Source organism: Erythrolamprus reginae, chromosome Z (genome assembly GCF_031021105.1).
Source record: "Erythrolamprus reginae isolate rEryReg1 chromosome Z, rEryReg1.hap1, whole genome shotgun sequence".
NCBI classification, from domain to species: Eukaryota; Metazoa; Chordata; class Lepidosauria; order Squamata; family Dipsadidae; genus Erythrolamprus; species Erythrolamprus reginae.
In genome coordinates this window covers 138,255,126-138,270,221 of record NC_091963.1, presented here as the reverse complement: position 1 = coordinate 138,270,221, position 15,096 = coordinate 138,255,126, and the positions used below count along the sequence as shown (strand labels likewise).

The window sequence follows — 15,096 nt, the reverse complement described above, 5'->3', positions numbered from 1 at the left end:
GCTCCCCAGCCAATCCAAGTGCAGGCGGGCGTGGCTACGAGGGCGAAAGAGCTCCGAGATTGCTCCGGCGTCGGTACCTTTCTTGAACGAAATGAAAATGCCCCACCTCGCCCGCTTCGGAGAGCCAATCGCAGAGCGAGGACAACAACAAAAAAAGCAAGGGAACCAATGAAGAAAGGGAATGAAATAATATTAATGTACGAGTGGAGCCGTTCTTTTTTAGCCTGACGTGGAGGGCGGGAACTTCACCTGTTGCCCTTCAGCCCGCTATTGTTGTGGGTTGCTGCGAAGTGAGCGCCTCACGAGGCCAATAGGGGGCACTATTCTCCACCCCGCTCTTTCGGCCTCAGTTATTCAGATGGAAGACCAGTATATGCAGTGATTCTAGAATGAGTTGCTTGCAGATTGTATAGATGTTTACAATGAAATACGCTTTATTGAAACTCTTACAACATCACGTCGGAAAAATCCTTATACTTTTGCTGCTTTTTTCTTTTTATTATTTCAATTGCTTTAGCAAAATAAAGTCGATTTTTATTTAAGTTGGAAATATAGCATAGAAGATTGATGGCAGAAGACCTCATGGTCCATCTAGTCTGCCTTTATACTATTTCCTGTATTTTATCTTACAATGGATATATATTTATCCCAGGCATGTTTAAATTCAGTTACTGTGGATTTACCAACCACGTCTGCTGGAAGTTTGTTCCAAGGATCTACTACTCTTTCAGTAAAATAATATTTTCTGACGTTGCTTCTGATCTTTCCCCCAACTCACTTCAGATTATGCTCCCTTGTTCTTGGGTTCACTTTCCTATTAAAAACACTTCCCTCTTGAACTTTATTTAACCCTTTAACCTATTTAAATGTTTTGATCATGTCCCCCATTTCCCTTCTGTCCTCCAGACTATACAGATTGAGTTCATTCAGTCTTTCCTGATAGGTTTTATGCTTAAATTATGTGTGTGCCTATCATAATCTACATAAAATTACATACTTCACATACAATTTAGCTAAGTATCAGGTCCTTCCTGGAAAGGAAGCTGGTACACTATTTTTCAATCTTCAGATTATAGAAAATTAGCACCCACCCATAAGAAGAATGAAATATTTTGAGAAATATTAAAAAGGCAGAATATTATATTTCTCCAAAGCACATGATTTTTTAGATAAAAATCAGCCTTTTCCCCTCTAGAAAATTTCAAAATGATTTAGTGGCTTTAAAAATTGGGGTTTCTGCAGAGATCAAAAGGCACAATGAAACCAAATTCTTAGAAAATGTTAAGTCATCCCGCTTGTTCATATTTTGGGGATGTTTTTCTATCTCGATGGCTTCCATGATTATTCTTTTGCTGTAGTGTTCTGTTTTGGAAATTAATTTAGTACTGTCAAAATCAATTTCATCCAGTATTTATAGAAGGAAGGCAGCTCAGGTCTTGCTCAGGTGTTCGCCCTAGAACAAGGACAGAAACACCAGCCTGAAGATGACGAGTGGGACCTCGTCGGAACGTCGCCAGAAATTTCCAAATCCTACACGGGAAGAAACCTGAATATACCAAGACCATATATATATATATAAATCTTCTGAACAGCAGCAGAAGCAGAGTTTCCGGCAGTGAGGTAAATTAGCACCCACTTCTTCTTGGGTTCCCTTTCAGTTCCAGAAAGCAGCTGAAAAATGCCTTTCTCTTATTTTGCAGCCATGCACCATTTTTCTTGCCTCGTTGCCATTTTTATTTGGTTTTCCCTCCCACCTTGAAAGCCAAAGGAAGTGTGGGTTGGGGAAGGATAGCTAAGACTATTGCTATGGTTTTTTGATGCTATATCCTGTTGTTTCGGTATGAATTTTATTAATGTAGAAATTTTTACTTAGAGCCTATTTGTCAGGCGAGCTTCCATTCAAAGTCCAGGAAAGAAAAAACCCAACTCCATGTTGATAGAGATGAATATTTTTACTAGACAAGAACTAGTAAGACAAAACTAGTAAGACAAAACGAAAGCAAGTTCTGAGGCGAAAATAAAATGCATATACAAAGAGTCCCCAAACCCTCCTTCATAACTCCCCCATGGCAATTCATCCAATTCTCAGGTGCCAAGACGACCGGTGGATACACCAGGCTGTTTGGACCTCCACATCTGATTAGTGGAAGCTGTTGACCTTGAACAGGCTGTAAACATGTCCATATATCTTGATAGATAGTGGTGAGAACTTTCCTTCCTAACCTCCTAATCAAATACAAGCAGACATCTCCAGCAGCTTTCCCATCCCCCACCAAAATACCTGACCATCCTTCCCTTCCCCATTACTATGGCAACCAAAGCAAGCCGGCAATGTGGAGGCTGATATTTGGGGGGCGGGGCTACAACAGGGATGTTAGTCCTAGGAGAAAACAGACATGGCAGCAACCAAAATAATATCATGGATATCCACAGAAACAACAGGCAATCGTGGTTTACCAGGCTATTTGGACCAGAATGCGAGGACGGCAAATGCTTCCAGGCTACCAATTGCAATTTACCCCTATGTTTCCTAGAATTTAAGATTGCCTTAACTTCAAAATATTGTCAAGGAACGTGAAGAGAGGTCGGATTAGGTTAGGCCAAAGAGAGGATGTTTGTGCAGGCTTCAAAAGATTAACATGAAACACATGTTGAATTCTTCTAAGGGTTTTAGGAAGATCCAACTGCACAGCCACTGGCTTCACAATTTTCACTATGGGAAAAGGCCTACATGCTGAAGCCCAAGGGATCTGAGGTTTCTCCTCTGGAAGTTCAGGGACGGGTACAAATTCTTGATCATATACCGCCCTGAGTGAGGCAAACCCCATGCCACTATGAACAGAGTTGATATAGGCTACCTATAGGGTAGCAAGTCAGTCCAATTATCATATTGGTAATTAACGTAACACCTGAGGTACTGTTCCAGGACCGAGTTAGCCCTCTCACAAGCTCCATTGATCTGGGGGTGATGGGTGAAGCCTAACAAGGTTAGGAACTTCTTCCAAAATGTGGAGATGAATTGGACACCCCGATCTGAGATTATTCATTCAGGCACCCCATGTAGCCTGTACACATGCTGAATAAAATGTTTAGCTGACAGAATCTAGTGCACCCAGCGCCATAGGCCTCAATGTCCTTTTTCAATGAGGGCCACCAAAATTGTCTCTTCACTAAGTGTAACATTTTTACAAACCGAAAAGTGATCTGCGGCCTTTAAGTCATGATAAACCTTAAGAGTCTCTTGGTGGTCCCCCATCATTTCCACAGGCTGTCTCAAAATGTGCAGCCTCCCCCAAGCTACGGACCCATCCAACTAGTGGAAGGCAATGAGCACTTTCATGGATATCAGTCTCAATCCCAATTTCTCTACATCTCAGGACTAATTATACATCGAGTACACTCAGAATCCAAAAGGGCCCGCATCTTCCCCTGGCCACCAGATGATGGTACCCTTAGTTCTACTGGGAGGTTTAGGGGCCCATTGGGTTGGCTTACCAGGAGGATGTCATCAGATTCGTTGTAGCTGTCCCTGGGGAGGGTCAGAAGTCCCAGCTCCTCCCCACCCGGGGGGAAGCAACCTCAACAACTTCCATTCCTTGCAATGACATTTCGTGGGCTTTTGCTGCTAGTTTGTCAGGTTTTCCCCTGCCAGCAAGGGTCATCTTAGGGAAGGGCTTAGTGAAACACTCAGCTGCCCAATTCCCTCTGTATCTGAAGCAGACTGATGATCTGGGCTTCGGATCTGACCCCCTCCCCCTCACCACCCTAGGAGCCTCATTTGTAGCCAAGGTGGAGGGCTTGCTCCCGCTGTGACCCCCTCTATATTGATCTCTGGCCTGATCAATCTCCACTGCCATCACGTACCAATACTGCAAATTTTGGGGGGCCCTTCTAGAACAGCAGCCTTGGGAGACATCCTCATTGAGGCCATCCTTATAGCGATTGATCAAAGCTTCAGCTAAATACTCATGGATATAGATTATTAGCTTGAGAACCTCTTGGGTGTATTCAGACAATGATCAAATTCAGCCACTGAGTTAGGGTTTTCATCCTGGTTCTAGCCTTGTGTTCAGCTAGGGAGTCATCAAAGTGCTCTGGGAGAGCAGCAGGCTTGTTTTAATTACTATTCTCTCCAAAAAAAGTTTTTCCAGCCCTAACCAGGGGATAAAATAGGCTGACACTGATCCTAACCCTAAGGACGCTAGCCAGATGAATACCTGGTAGGTAGATATTTTCCCCTATTTTCCTCACCCAAAACTAAGTTGGATCTTATACTCCAGTGCATCTTATATCTGAAAAATACGGTAATTACTTGGGATAATCAAGGCTTATTGTGCATTGTTTTCAGAGTATAGGATTTAGGTTATAGGAAGGTTTTCATCCTGGTTCTAGCCTTGTGTTCAGCTAGGGAGTCATCAAAGTGCTCTGGGAGGGCAGCCATAAAAGCATTACAATCCGTCATCATTGGGTTATGCTCATTATGGAGGTCCACTATCCACTCTGCCATGATACCTTCTGGGGCCATAGTAATGTTGGGAAATCCTCTCCATATTCTTGTATGTGATTCCACATTTGGATGCTCCCTAAACTATTCGTCTCCCCTCCGAGCTAGCAATGCATGTCTTTCATGGCTTCTCCGATTCTTCAGAGCAAATGTAAAGGAGAGGCCAGGCACCCAAACCTTAACCGTTGACGTGAGTGATGTCAAGCTGGCCACGCTCACCCTGTCACATGACTAACTAGCAACCTCTCCACCCAGTCACATGATCACAAAGTCACTCCCACCTAGTCACATATCCATCAATGCACAAACACAAAATAAGTCACGCCCACAGAGCAGTAGTAAAAAAATGTTGGAGTCCACCCTTGGAACAATTATAATTGGGAAGGAAGGATAAATGGCTAAATGCCAAATCCAATCTAAACAACTGATTGATTGTGCAATCAACTGCAATAATATCCCAACTATATCAAAGTTGAAAGATGATAGAATAAACCAGCTGAGGCGGTGCAGTGGTTATTGACACACAGGGTGCCATACCAAAATACCTTTGGATAAAATTTTAAAAAGCTGATCATTGACAAAATTTCCAACTGTAAATTACAAAATGCAACACTGCTTAGATGAGAACAATGGGAGAAGAACTCAATGCTTGTGAAGGCAAACACTAGCTAAAGAACTGACAACCACGATTTCACATTGTTGGCTCTATAATAACACAAAACAATTGAATATATCAGTTTTCAATTTGTATTAGTTCCAAGTTTGATCATTCTCAGTTTTACAATGAAAATTCATTAAACAGAAATCAGAGGATTGTGAAATGAAAAACAATATTATAGCTCCTCCAATAACTAAAATAATATCAGAAAATCTCCAACCAATACCCACTTGGATGCTGAAAAAGGGGTTTTTTTATTTATTGATATTGGATAGGTAGAGATTTTGGGAAAATAAAATGTTAGCCCCAAGTTACAAAAGACAAGTGCTAAAAGTAATCATTTTGCATATGCTTATGAAGGGGAAACTGTACTGGATACAATGGAACTGGCTTCTGGGTAAACATTGTTTTTTTTAAAAAATTAACGTAAGAAATCTAATTTTTAATGAAGTAGAGCTCCTCGGAGACAGGGGCAGCACACAAGTCTAATAAATTGAATTGAATTTAATACGTAAGGATTTATTCCAAGGAGCAAAAATCTATGATGTAGAACTGTGACGGCGAAACCTATGGTACGCTTGCCATAGATGGTGCGTGGAGCCATATTGAAGGGCACGATTGCCCTCTGTGAGTTCCAGCGTGTATGCACATGCTTGTCTTGGGAAAGGGCATTTCACTCTCTGGACGCTTCAGGGAAACTTCCCTGAAGCTCTGGAGACAAAAATCACTCAACGGACACACTGGACGTTCAGAAAAATGCACTTGCGGTTTGTCCGTTTGGTGATATATTTTTTTTCCACCTCTGGGCAATGATGGGTTCCTAGCGGTGAGGTCCAGAAAGCCACATCAGTGGGAATGATCTTAATTATTAGATTTGTCATATACTGTTTATTGTTGTTGTGAGCCGCCCCGAGATCTGCGGAGAGGGGCAGCATACAAATCTAATAAATAAATAAATAAATAAATCATCCGATAATGCAATTTTTGGCTATTCCACACACACACACCTCCGGGGCGGCTCACAACAATAATAAAAACAGTATAACAATGGAACAAATCTAATAATAAAATTATATTAAAACCCCCCAACAATTTAAAAACCATACAACACATACATACCAAACATAAAATATAAGAAAGCCTGGGGGAGATGTCTTAATTCCCCCATGCCTGGTGATATAGGTGGGTCTTGACTAACTTGCGAAAGACAAGGAGGGTGGGGGCCGTTCTAATCTCCGGGGGGAGTTGATTCCAGAGGTCCGGGGCCGCCGCAGAGAAGGCTCTTCCCCTGGGGCACGCCAAACGACATTGTTTGATCGACGGAACCCGGAGAAGGCCAACTCTGTGGGACCTCCTTCTCAGGAGACCCCAGGAAAAAAAATCACCGAAAATTGCATCATCAGTGGGTTCCTATCAGTGCGGCTCTCTGGACTACAACGGTAGGAATCCGTCACCACCTCTGGGGCTTTAGGGAGGCCTGTGCATACGCGTGGCGGCCAGCACGGGTGTGGGAGGGGTATCTGCCTGCAGGGGGGGAGGGAAGGGGGGAGGGCACATGAATGCATGCTAGCTTGCTCACACATCCTCTTTTGGCCCGCGAACCAAAAAAGGTTCTCCATCCCTGGTGTGCTGCCCATCTGCTAGTAGATGCCTGCATCTAATTATTCTGATTTATAGACACCATCTGGTGACATGGAAGTAGCAACACAATTTTTGTTGGAGAAAAAGTGTAAGTTGAAACCTCCAAATTGCCATCAAATGCACAATAAAACAAACCCAATCAATACAGAATGGAAAATCAGCCATGGGAAACTCAGAAGCTTGCCCATAACAGGAAAGCTACCATTTGGCGGGAAAGGACAGATTTCACTTGATCAAAAGGTCTCTCTCCATGATTTTCAAGAAATCTGTTTGCGGTGGGGTAGTTTTTTCTGGGAAGCACTAAAATATGCCAGAGAGAGAAATGGATTCTGGAAAAAAAAAAACTCATTTTCTTTTTCTATCATTTTTTTTTTCACACCCATATAACGATTTTCAAGGACTTCAATTTCCAGAATTCAGTTCTTGAAATCCACATAAATTTGCCAAATTGGAAAAAAACACTACTTTAAACTGATCATGAATCCCAGTTCAAGTCATTTCCTCTTCCATTCGTCCATTACAGATTACAGAAATTTGAGTTCATATCGTTTTTGAGTTTTTAACCAGTTAGGAGGGAGGGTGGGAGGGAGGGAGGATAGAAGAAAGGAAGAAAGGGAGGGAGGGAGGATTAGGAGGGAAGGAGGAAGATAGGAAGAAAAGGATGGATGGATGGATGGATGGATGGATGGATGGATGGATGGATGGATGGATGGATGGATGGATGGGGAGAGAGAGGGAGGAAAGGAAATAAGGGAATGGGAGGGACAGAGGGACAGAAAGGAAAGAAAGGAAAGAAAATTTGCTCTCTTTTGCGGATAGAGAAGTACTGTAGGGGTTTCTTGTCTTGCACATCTGCCAAACAACACATTCTCTTTCAGTTCTATTTCATCTCCACATCCCATCCATAGAAGCAAACTTCCCCAACTTGGTGCTCTCTCTGGGGCTATAATTCCCATAATTCCTATCTGGCAATTCCCCTCTGACTGGCAAACTTCAAAAAACCCAATTGCATCAAAGGGCCCCACAATTACATCAATAGGCCTGTGAGTCAGGAGGGAAAGCATGAAAACGGCCAATGCTACAAGTCATACTGACATGACCTGCAACTCCAGGACGTCAAGGCTTCTCTATCGTGTGGTTCTGGAGATGGTGCAGCAAAAGCGAACTGTTTCTGGAAATCTTTCTGGGCTCAGAACACACAAAATATCTGCCTTTATCTGGCCGGATGTGGTGCGGACCCAACAGACCGCCAGAGCGGGAAGATTTAGCCAAGTCAAGATTGAAATAGGACTCGGAGGTCTCCAAGGCATCAGCCAAGATCTTCTTTCCATCAGCTCCAACGTCTTTGGGCCGCAGCAACACGCTCGTTTCAGAGATACGGTTTCCCCTCTGCAAAAGGATGGCTGAGAACCCTGTGAAGTTCTCCCCAAGTTCTGGGCTCCCTTTGTCTCTGCTACAATTCTGTTTTGGGGACGATGGGTTATGGGCCCCTCTGTTTTTCTCCACCCTGTGGTCCATCTGGTGCTGGGTCAGAGCCCACCTTTCTGGGAAGCCCTGTCCACATTCAGGGCACTTCAGGAAACTTTCCTTCGTGTGGCCGATCTGGTGATGAGACAAGCCGGCCGCAGTGGCAAAACTCTGCTCGCACCCATGACACTTGTAGGGTTTGGTGCTCGACTGCTGGATGAGGGCGGTCATTACCGTGGATACCGGACAAGGCTTGTGTAAGATGCTAGTTCTCTGAGAGATCCGAGCATGGATGGAGTCTTCTTTGAAAGACAAAACATCTAAGGGACTCATGGCTCTACCGCCATCCTGGGGATGCAAGCAGGACTCATCTTTTAAGGAAGGAGAGGAATGGCTCTTTGGCACCCCAACAGAGGGTCCCAGGGGGTTTCTCTGAGGTCTGTTCTTGGAAGGGTTGTCATCCGTGATAGTTCCTGGTTGGGCAGAAAAACCTGAGGAGCCATAGAACATCTGGCCTTCTAGTGGTTTTCCCTGATTGAAGGTAGAGAGAGCACTTTTTTTTGAAGACTCCTCTTCTGCGAAGACTTCTGGAAGATCAGTGAGAGCTGTATCAGGACGCTCCTCAGTCCAATTCTTCTGACGTACAGCAATATCTAATTCAGCTTCTTTGGGTTGAAGATGTTCATGCGGTTTGTCCCCCAGTGGCCTCTCCGGGTGGAGCGTAAGGGCTGTAGTATCCACCATGGGCTGACCACACTCCATACACTCATCCAGATTCCCACATTTCTGCTCCCTCTGGTGGCAAGTCAGGGCCAGCAGATCTCCAAAATCCTGTTCACATTCAGAACATGGGTACAAGTTCTCCTGCTTGGAGTTGCCCTCACCGTGCCCGGAGCAGACAAGAGATCTCCTGTGACTCTGCCGGTGACTCTCTAGGATTGAGATGTCCTTGCAGCTTTTCCCACATTCAAGACGGACCCAGACTCCCTGTGCTTCCTCTGGCTCCATGAAGTCTCCCTCCGCAACCTTGGAATTGATGCATGGCAGAACCTTGGGGGGTTCTTGGACGAAGAAACGCTTCATATTTTCCTTGCCCTTTCTGCTTCTCTCATGCTGCCCATCTCTCTTGCGGTCAATCAGTTTCAACCTACATGCCCTACTGATCGGCCGTGAATGGGTTTCTTCATGCTCAACCAGAGCCACGCTATCTCTGCACACCTGTCCGCATGTGACACATATCCAAGGTTTGTGGTCTTTCTGATGGCAAGTCAACGTTCCCGCATCATTAAAACTCTTCCCACACTCTGTGCAGATGTAAGAGGTGTGGCTCTCTTCATGCTGCACTAATGTTTCGGCATCTTGGAAGCTCTGCCCACAAATATTACAAAGATGAACAGCTAGACGGCTCTGATGCTGCTCCGCTCCTCCAGCATCTTTGCCGTCCAGACGGCAAGTGGCGCATGTTATGCTGCTGTCTTCCGAAAGTTCTTGTGTGTGGGCATCATCTTCAGTGCTGCTGCCATACAGGTCCTCTACAGGGGAAATGCTACTCTCTGGTTCTTTGGCCTTTCTTTTCTCCTTGCACTTCCCATTCTCTTCCTGTTGGTGGCGCTGCAGTTCCTCGTCCAGGGCAAAGCGCTGCCCGCAGCCATGGCAGACGTGAGGCCTTTCCTCCATGTGGATGCGCTGGTGGGTGATGAGGTTGGAGCTTTGCGAGAAACGGCGGCCGCATTCCTCGCAATGGTATGGCCGTTCACCCGTGTGGGTGCGGCGGTGTTGGGTGAGGTGTGAGCTTCGGACAAAGGCCTTGCCGCAGTCCAAACACGCGTATGGCTTTTCACCCGTGTGGATGCGCTGGTGGCGGATAAGGGTGGAGCTCATGCCAAAGCACTTGCCGCAATCGGCACACCGATACGGTTTCTCGCCCCGGTGGATACGGGCGTGCAGAGTAAGATTGGAGGCTAAGGAGAAACTCTGACCGCATTCCCTGCAAGCGTACGGGCGGCTTTCGCTGTGGCACCGCCGGTGACGCTCCAGTGCAGAGCTGAGTCCAAAAGTCTTACCGCAGTCTGCACAGCGGTAGGGCTCCACCCCCATGTGAAGCCGCTGGTGCTTGACCAGGGTGGCGCCATGGCCAAAGCGTTTGCCACATTCCTGGCACTGGTAGGGCTTCTCCCCCGAATGGGTCCGCTGGTGCTGGATGAGCTCTGAGCTCTGGATGAAGGTCTTGCCACAGTCGTTGCAACGGAAGGGTTTCTCTCCAGCGTGGATCTTCCGATGTTTCACCAAGTTGGCGCTCTGTGTGAATCCTTTCCCGCACTCTTCACACTTGAAGGGGCGTTCGCCAGTGTGCGTGATCTGGTGTTGAATGAGGTCGGAAGAGCGATAGAAGCTTTTGGGGCACTCGGGGCAACGGTAGGGCTTCTCCCCGGTGTGGCTACGTTGGTGCTTGATGAGGTTGGTGCTCTGTGAGAAGGCCTTGCCGCATTCCCGGCAGACGTACGGCTTCTCCCCAGTGTGGGTGCGCTGATGCTGTGCCAGGTTGGAGCTCCAGGAAAAGGCCTTGCCACAGTCCTGGCAGACGTAAGGCTTTTCTCCAGTGTGCGTCCGCCGGTGTTGAACCAGGTGGGAGCTCTGAGTAAAGGACTTTCCGCAGTCCGTGCAGGTGTTGGGGCGCTCGCCTGTGTGGATACGCCGATGGCGCACTAGCTTGGACCACTGGCTGAACGTCTTCCCACATTCATTGCAAGGGTACGGGCGCGCTCCCTTCCCTCGGGACACAGAGGCTACGTCGACGGTAGGCGTGTCGTCCTGTTCCATGTGGCTGCTGGGTTCAAAGCTGAGGACAATCTCCCCTTCCTCTTTGTTCAGGGGCAATGCTGTAATCCACGGCCTGGGGAAATATAAAGACAAGACCTGATAAAAATCAGGGGGGAAAAGCATATCAACCAATTTAAATTTTCCACATCCCCAGAATGCTACATCCTCTCGGGATGCTGGAGAACTCCACCAAAGCTCCTGATTGGCTCCACCAAAGCTCCCGCTCAGCAGAAGTTCCTGATTGGGAGATTCCAGGCCCCCTATTGGTTGCCATGTCTGACAGCCAGCTATAAAAGAGCTGTCAGATGTGGATGAGATTCGACTGTATTTTAAGAGCTGTTATTTGGTTGTGTTGCTGTTATCTTCACGTCAGCCTTAATAAAGGCTTGTTTTGGTTGAAGGCTCATCTTGCCTCTGTTATTGCCACCTCGCCTCAGACTAAATACAGAAGATAAAGCTGACTTTGTCCCCCCACTGAAGTGATATCTACAGCAGAAGATTCTGCCTTGAGAGGGTCAGCAGTATCTATAAAAAGCCATAACGATAGCAGGATAACAATATTCTGTTGTTTTTATATGTTGTAAACCACCCCGAAAATCCAATTAAAGCAAAGCAAAGCAAAAACAACAACCAGTGCCATCATGTCATTTCACATAGATATCAACTCTATCATGATAAAGCTAGTCCATAAGGTGAGTCCTTTACAAGATGACATCACGACTCACGTCATAATTTGCTCAAGTAATCTAGATTCCCAAGTATTCGGCATTGGTGCTTCTAGACCAGGGGTCCTCAAACCTGGCTGGAGAATTCTGGGACTTGAAGTTCACAAGTCTTAAAGTTGCCAAGTTTGAAGACCTCTGTTTTAGAACGTGTCTGCTCAGGAATTCTGGGAGTTGAAGTCCACATCTCATTATGACTTTTATGAGATGTGGACTTCAACTCCCAGAATTCCTGAGCAGCCACGTTCTAAAACAGAGGTCTTCAAACTTGGCAACTTTAAGACTTGTGGACTTCAAGTCCAATTAATGGACTTGTTAATGACTTATTAAAAGTCATAAAAGTCCATAAATCATAAAAGGGCCATAGTTCTAAGACCAATATAACTTCTGAGTTCTTCTGAATCAGTGTTTCACTAAATTAGTGTTTCACAATGTTGGCAACTTGAAAATGTGTGTACTGTATTTTAACTCCCCGAATTCCACAGGCAGTTGTGGGAATTGAACCCCACATTATCTTCATGCCACCCAATTTGAGAAACATTGGTCTCAACGCTAATAAAGCAGGAGAGGACAAAGATATAGGCAGGCTTGACCATCAGATTTATTTAAAGAAATGCTCCATTATAGGATAGGAAATATTTAAGATTTCATTCATTCATTCATTCATTCATTCTTCATTCATTTATTGAATTTCTATGCCGCCCTTCTCGAGGCGACTCAGGGCGGCATACAACATTAAATATAACAATATATAAGAAATCTAATAACTACAAAATATGAAAATTTATTAAAAGATTTTAAAAGACCCCATGTACACTCACTCACACACATCCATCCAATCCAATCATATCTCGTATCAGCTGCAGACAGTCTCATCACTCACGGCCCCCATGCCCGCCGGCAAAGGTAGGTTTTTAAAGCTTTAGGAAAGAACAGGAGGGAGGGGGTGGTACGTATCTCTGGAGGGAGTTCATTCCAGAGGGCCGGGGCCACCATAGAGAAGGCTCTTCCCCTAGGCCCCGCCAGTCAACACTGTCTGGCCGACGGGACCTGGAGAAGGTCGACTCTGTGGGACCTAACTGGCCACTGCGATACATGAGGCAGAAGATAATCTGGTCTTAAGCCATGTAGGGCTTTGTATGTCATAACCAGCACTTTGAATTGGACCCGGAGACCAATTGGCAACCAGCGCAGCCCGCGGAGTGATGTTGAAATGTGGGCAGATCTTGACAGTCCCACTATAGCTCGCGCAGCTGCATTTTGCACAATTTGTAGTCTCCGAACAGTCTTCAAAGGCAGCCCCATGTAGAGAGCATTGCAGTAATCGAACCTCGAGGTGACAAGGGCATGGGTGACTGTGAAAAGTGACTCCCTGTCCAGATAGGGCCGCAACTGGCGCACAAGGCATACCCATGCAAACTCCCCCCTCGTCACAGCCGAGAGATGGTTTTCTTCACTCAGCTGTGGATCGAGGAGGATGCCCAAGTTGTGAACCTTCTCTGAGGGAGTCAAAGATTCCACCCCACCCAGGGTAATGGATGGACAATTGGTATTGTCCCTGGGAGGCAAAACCTTCTGACAAATGGGAACCTTATATCTTACAGTGATGACCAAGGTGGCCATTTTATAAACAAGTAAACCTTCCACAGAAACAGTGGCCTATCAGTAGCCCCCAATTAAAATTGCAAATGTGCTCTGACCCCTCAAAGTTACCTCTGTATTGTGTTATTGTGTTGGGGTGACCAACTTTGACGATATTAAGACTTGTGGACTTCAACTCTCAGAATTCCTCAGCCAACCTAGTTGGCTGGCTGGGCAGTCCTGGGAGTTGAAATCCGCAAGTTTTAAAGTTGCCAAGGTTGGACAGCCCTGTGTCAGAATGACCCCTAACTAGACATTTGAAACCAATTGTGTTTTGATCCACTGTTCTTGAAGAACCAGGCTTTCAAGGCCGCATAAAATATCAACTCAGTGCTTGTTTCTCATTCTGATTGGCTGAAGCTGTTCTCTCATCTCAGATTTAGCTCTTACTCATTTTCCGTTGCAATTGTTTCCAGATTCATTCCAAGATGTATGTATGTATGTATGTATGTATGTATGTATGTATGTATGTATGTATGTATGTATCCATCCATCTACGAGACCGCCTTCTGCCGCACGAGTCCCAGCGACTGATTAGGTCCCACAGAGTGGGCCTTCTCTGGGTACTGTCAACAAAACAATGTCGTTTGGCGGGGCCCAGGGTAAGAGCCTTCTCTGTGGCGGCCCCGGCCCTCTGGAACCAACTCCCCCCAGAGATTAGAATTGCCCCCACCCTCCTTGCCTTTCATAAACTCCTTAAAACCCACCTCTGTCGTCAAGCTTGGGGAAACTGAGACATCTCCCCCTGCTTATGTAGTTCTAGTACATTATATGACTGAATGTATGTTTTTTATACTGGGGTTCCTTGCTTTTAGATTTTTTAAATGTATAATTGTTATCTTAGATTTTAATTATTAGATTTGTCAATATATATTGTTTTTATCACTGTTGTGAGCCGCCCCGAGTCTGCGGAGAGGGGCGGCATACAAATCTAATTAATAATAATAATAATAATAATAATAATAATAATAATAATAATAATAATTGAACACAATGAAACTTACACATAAGAAACAATGATGTTTCTTCTACACTCCCTATTTTTTTCACGTAATCTCCAATCCATTCTATGGCCTTCCTCCAGCGAGACACAAGGGCATGTATGCCCTGATGGTACCACTCCTTGTTCTAATGGCTTCACCCTCTGTTCTTCTGTTCTATTCTTCTAATGGCCTCACCCTCTGGCCCAGTGACTAACCGTACTTCTGTTGACTGCAAATTCTCCATAAACTGTACACAAACTTTTGTAAATGTTCCCAATAGTATCTTTCTCTGCAGTGAGAAATTCAATGACAACACACTTCATGTAACGTACATCACTTACAGACACCATTTCAAAACACTGTTGCAGCTAGGCTATCTGTCTGAAGAAACACAAAATTTATACACACACTCCTGACAATAAAAAACAATATATATCTTAAGTTTCGCTTTCGTACTATTACTGTAGACTGAGAAAAAAAAAGGGATGCATTACTTTCTGGGCAACCCTCCTACCTACCTATCTACATACAGTACATACATACATACATACATACCTATTATCTCTCTGTCTCTCTCTCTCCTCCTCTCCCTCCCTCTCCCTCCCTCTCTTACACACACACACACACACACACACACATCCCATCCCACCAAGTCTCTTT

At 45.3% G+C, this 15,096-nt stretch overlaps 1 protein-coding gene across 1 annotated transcript in view; it reads right to left on the bottom strand.

Annotated features, from left to right (window-relative positions):
- Positions 1-5,237: 5,237 nt before the first annotated feature.
- The window catches only part of ZNF629 (zinc finger protein 629), a 46,375-nt gene continuing 36,516 nt past the window's right edge, over positions 5,238-15,096 (bottom strand). Inside the window, exon 7 of the mRNA XM_070728576.1 lies at positions 5,238-11,163. Coding sequence (XP_070584677.1) covers positions 7,920-11,163 — 3,244 coding nt within the window. The 3' untranslated portion in view covers positions 5,238-7,919. The remainder of the gene's footprint in view (positions 11,164-15,096) is intronic.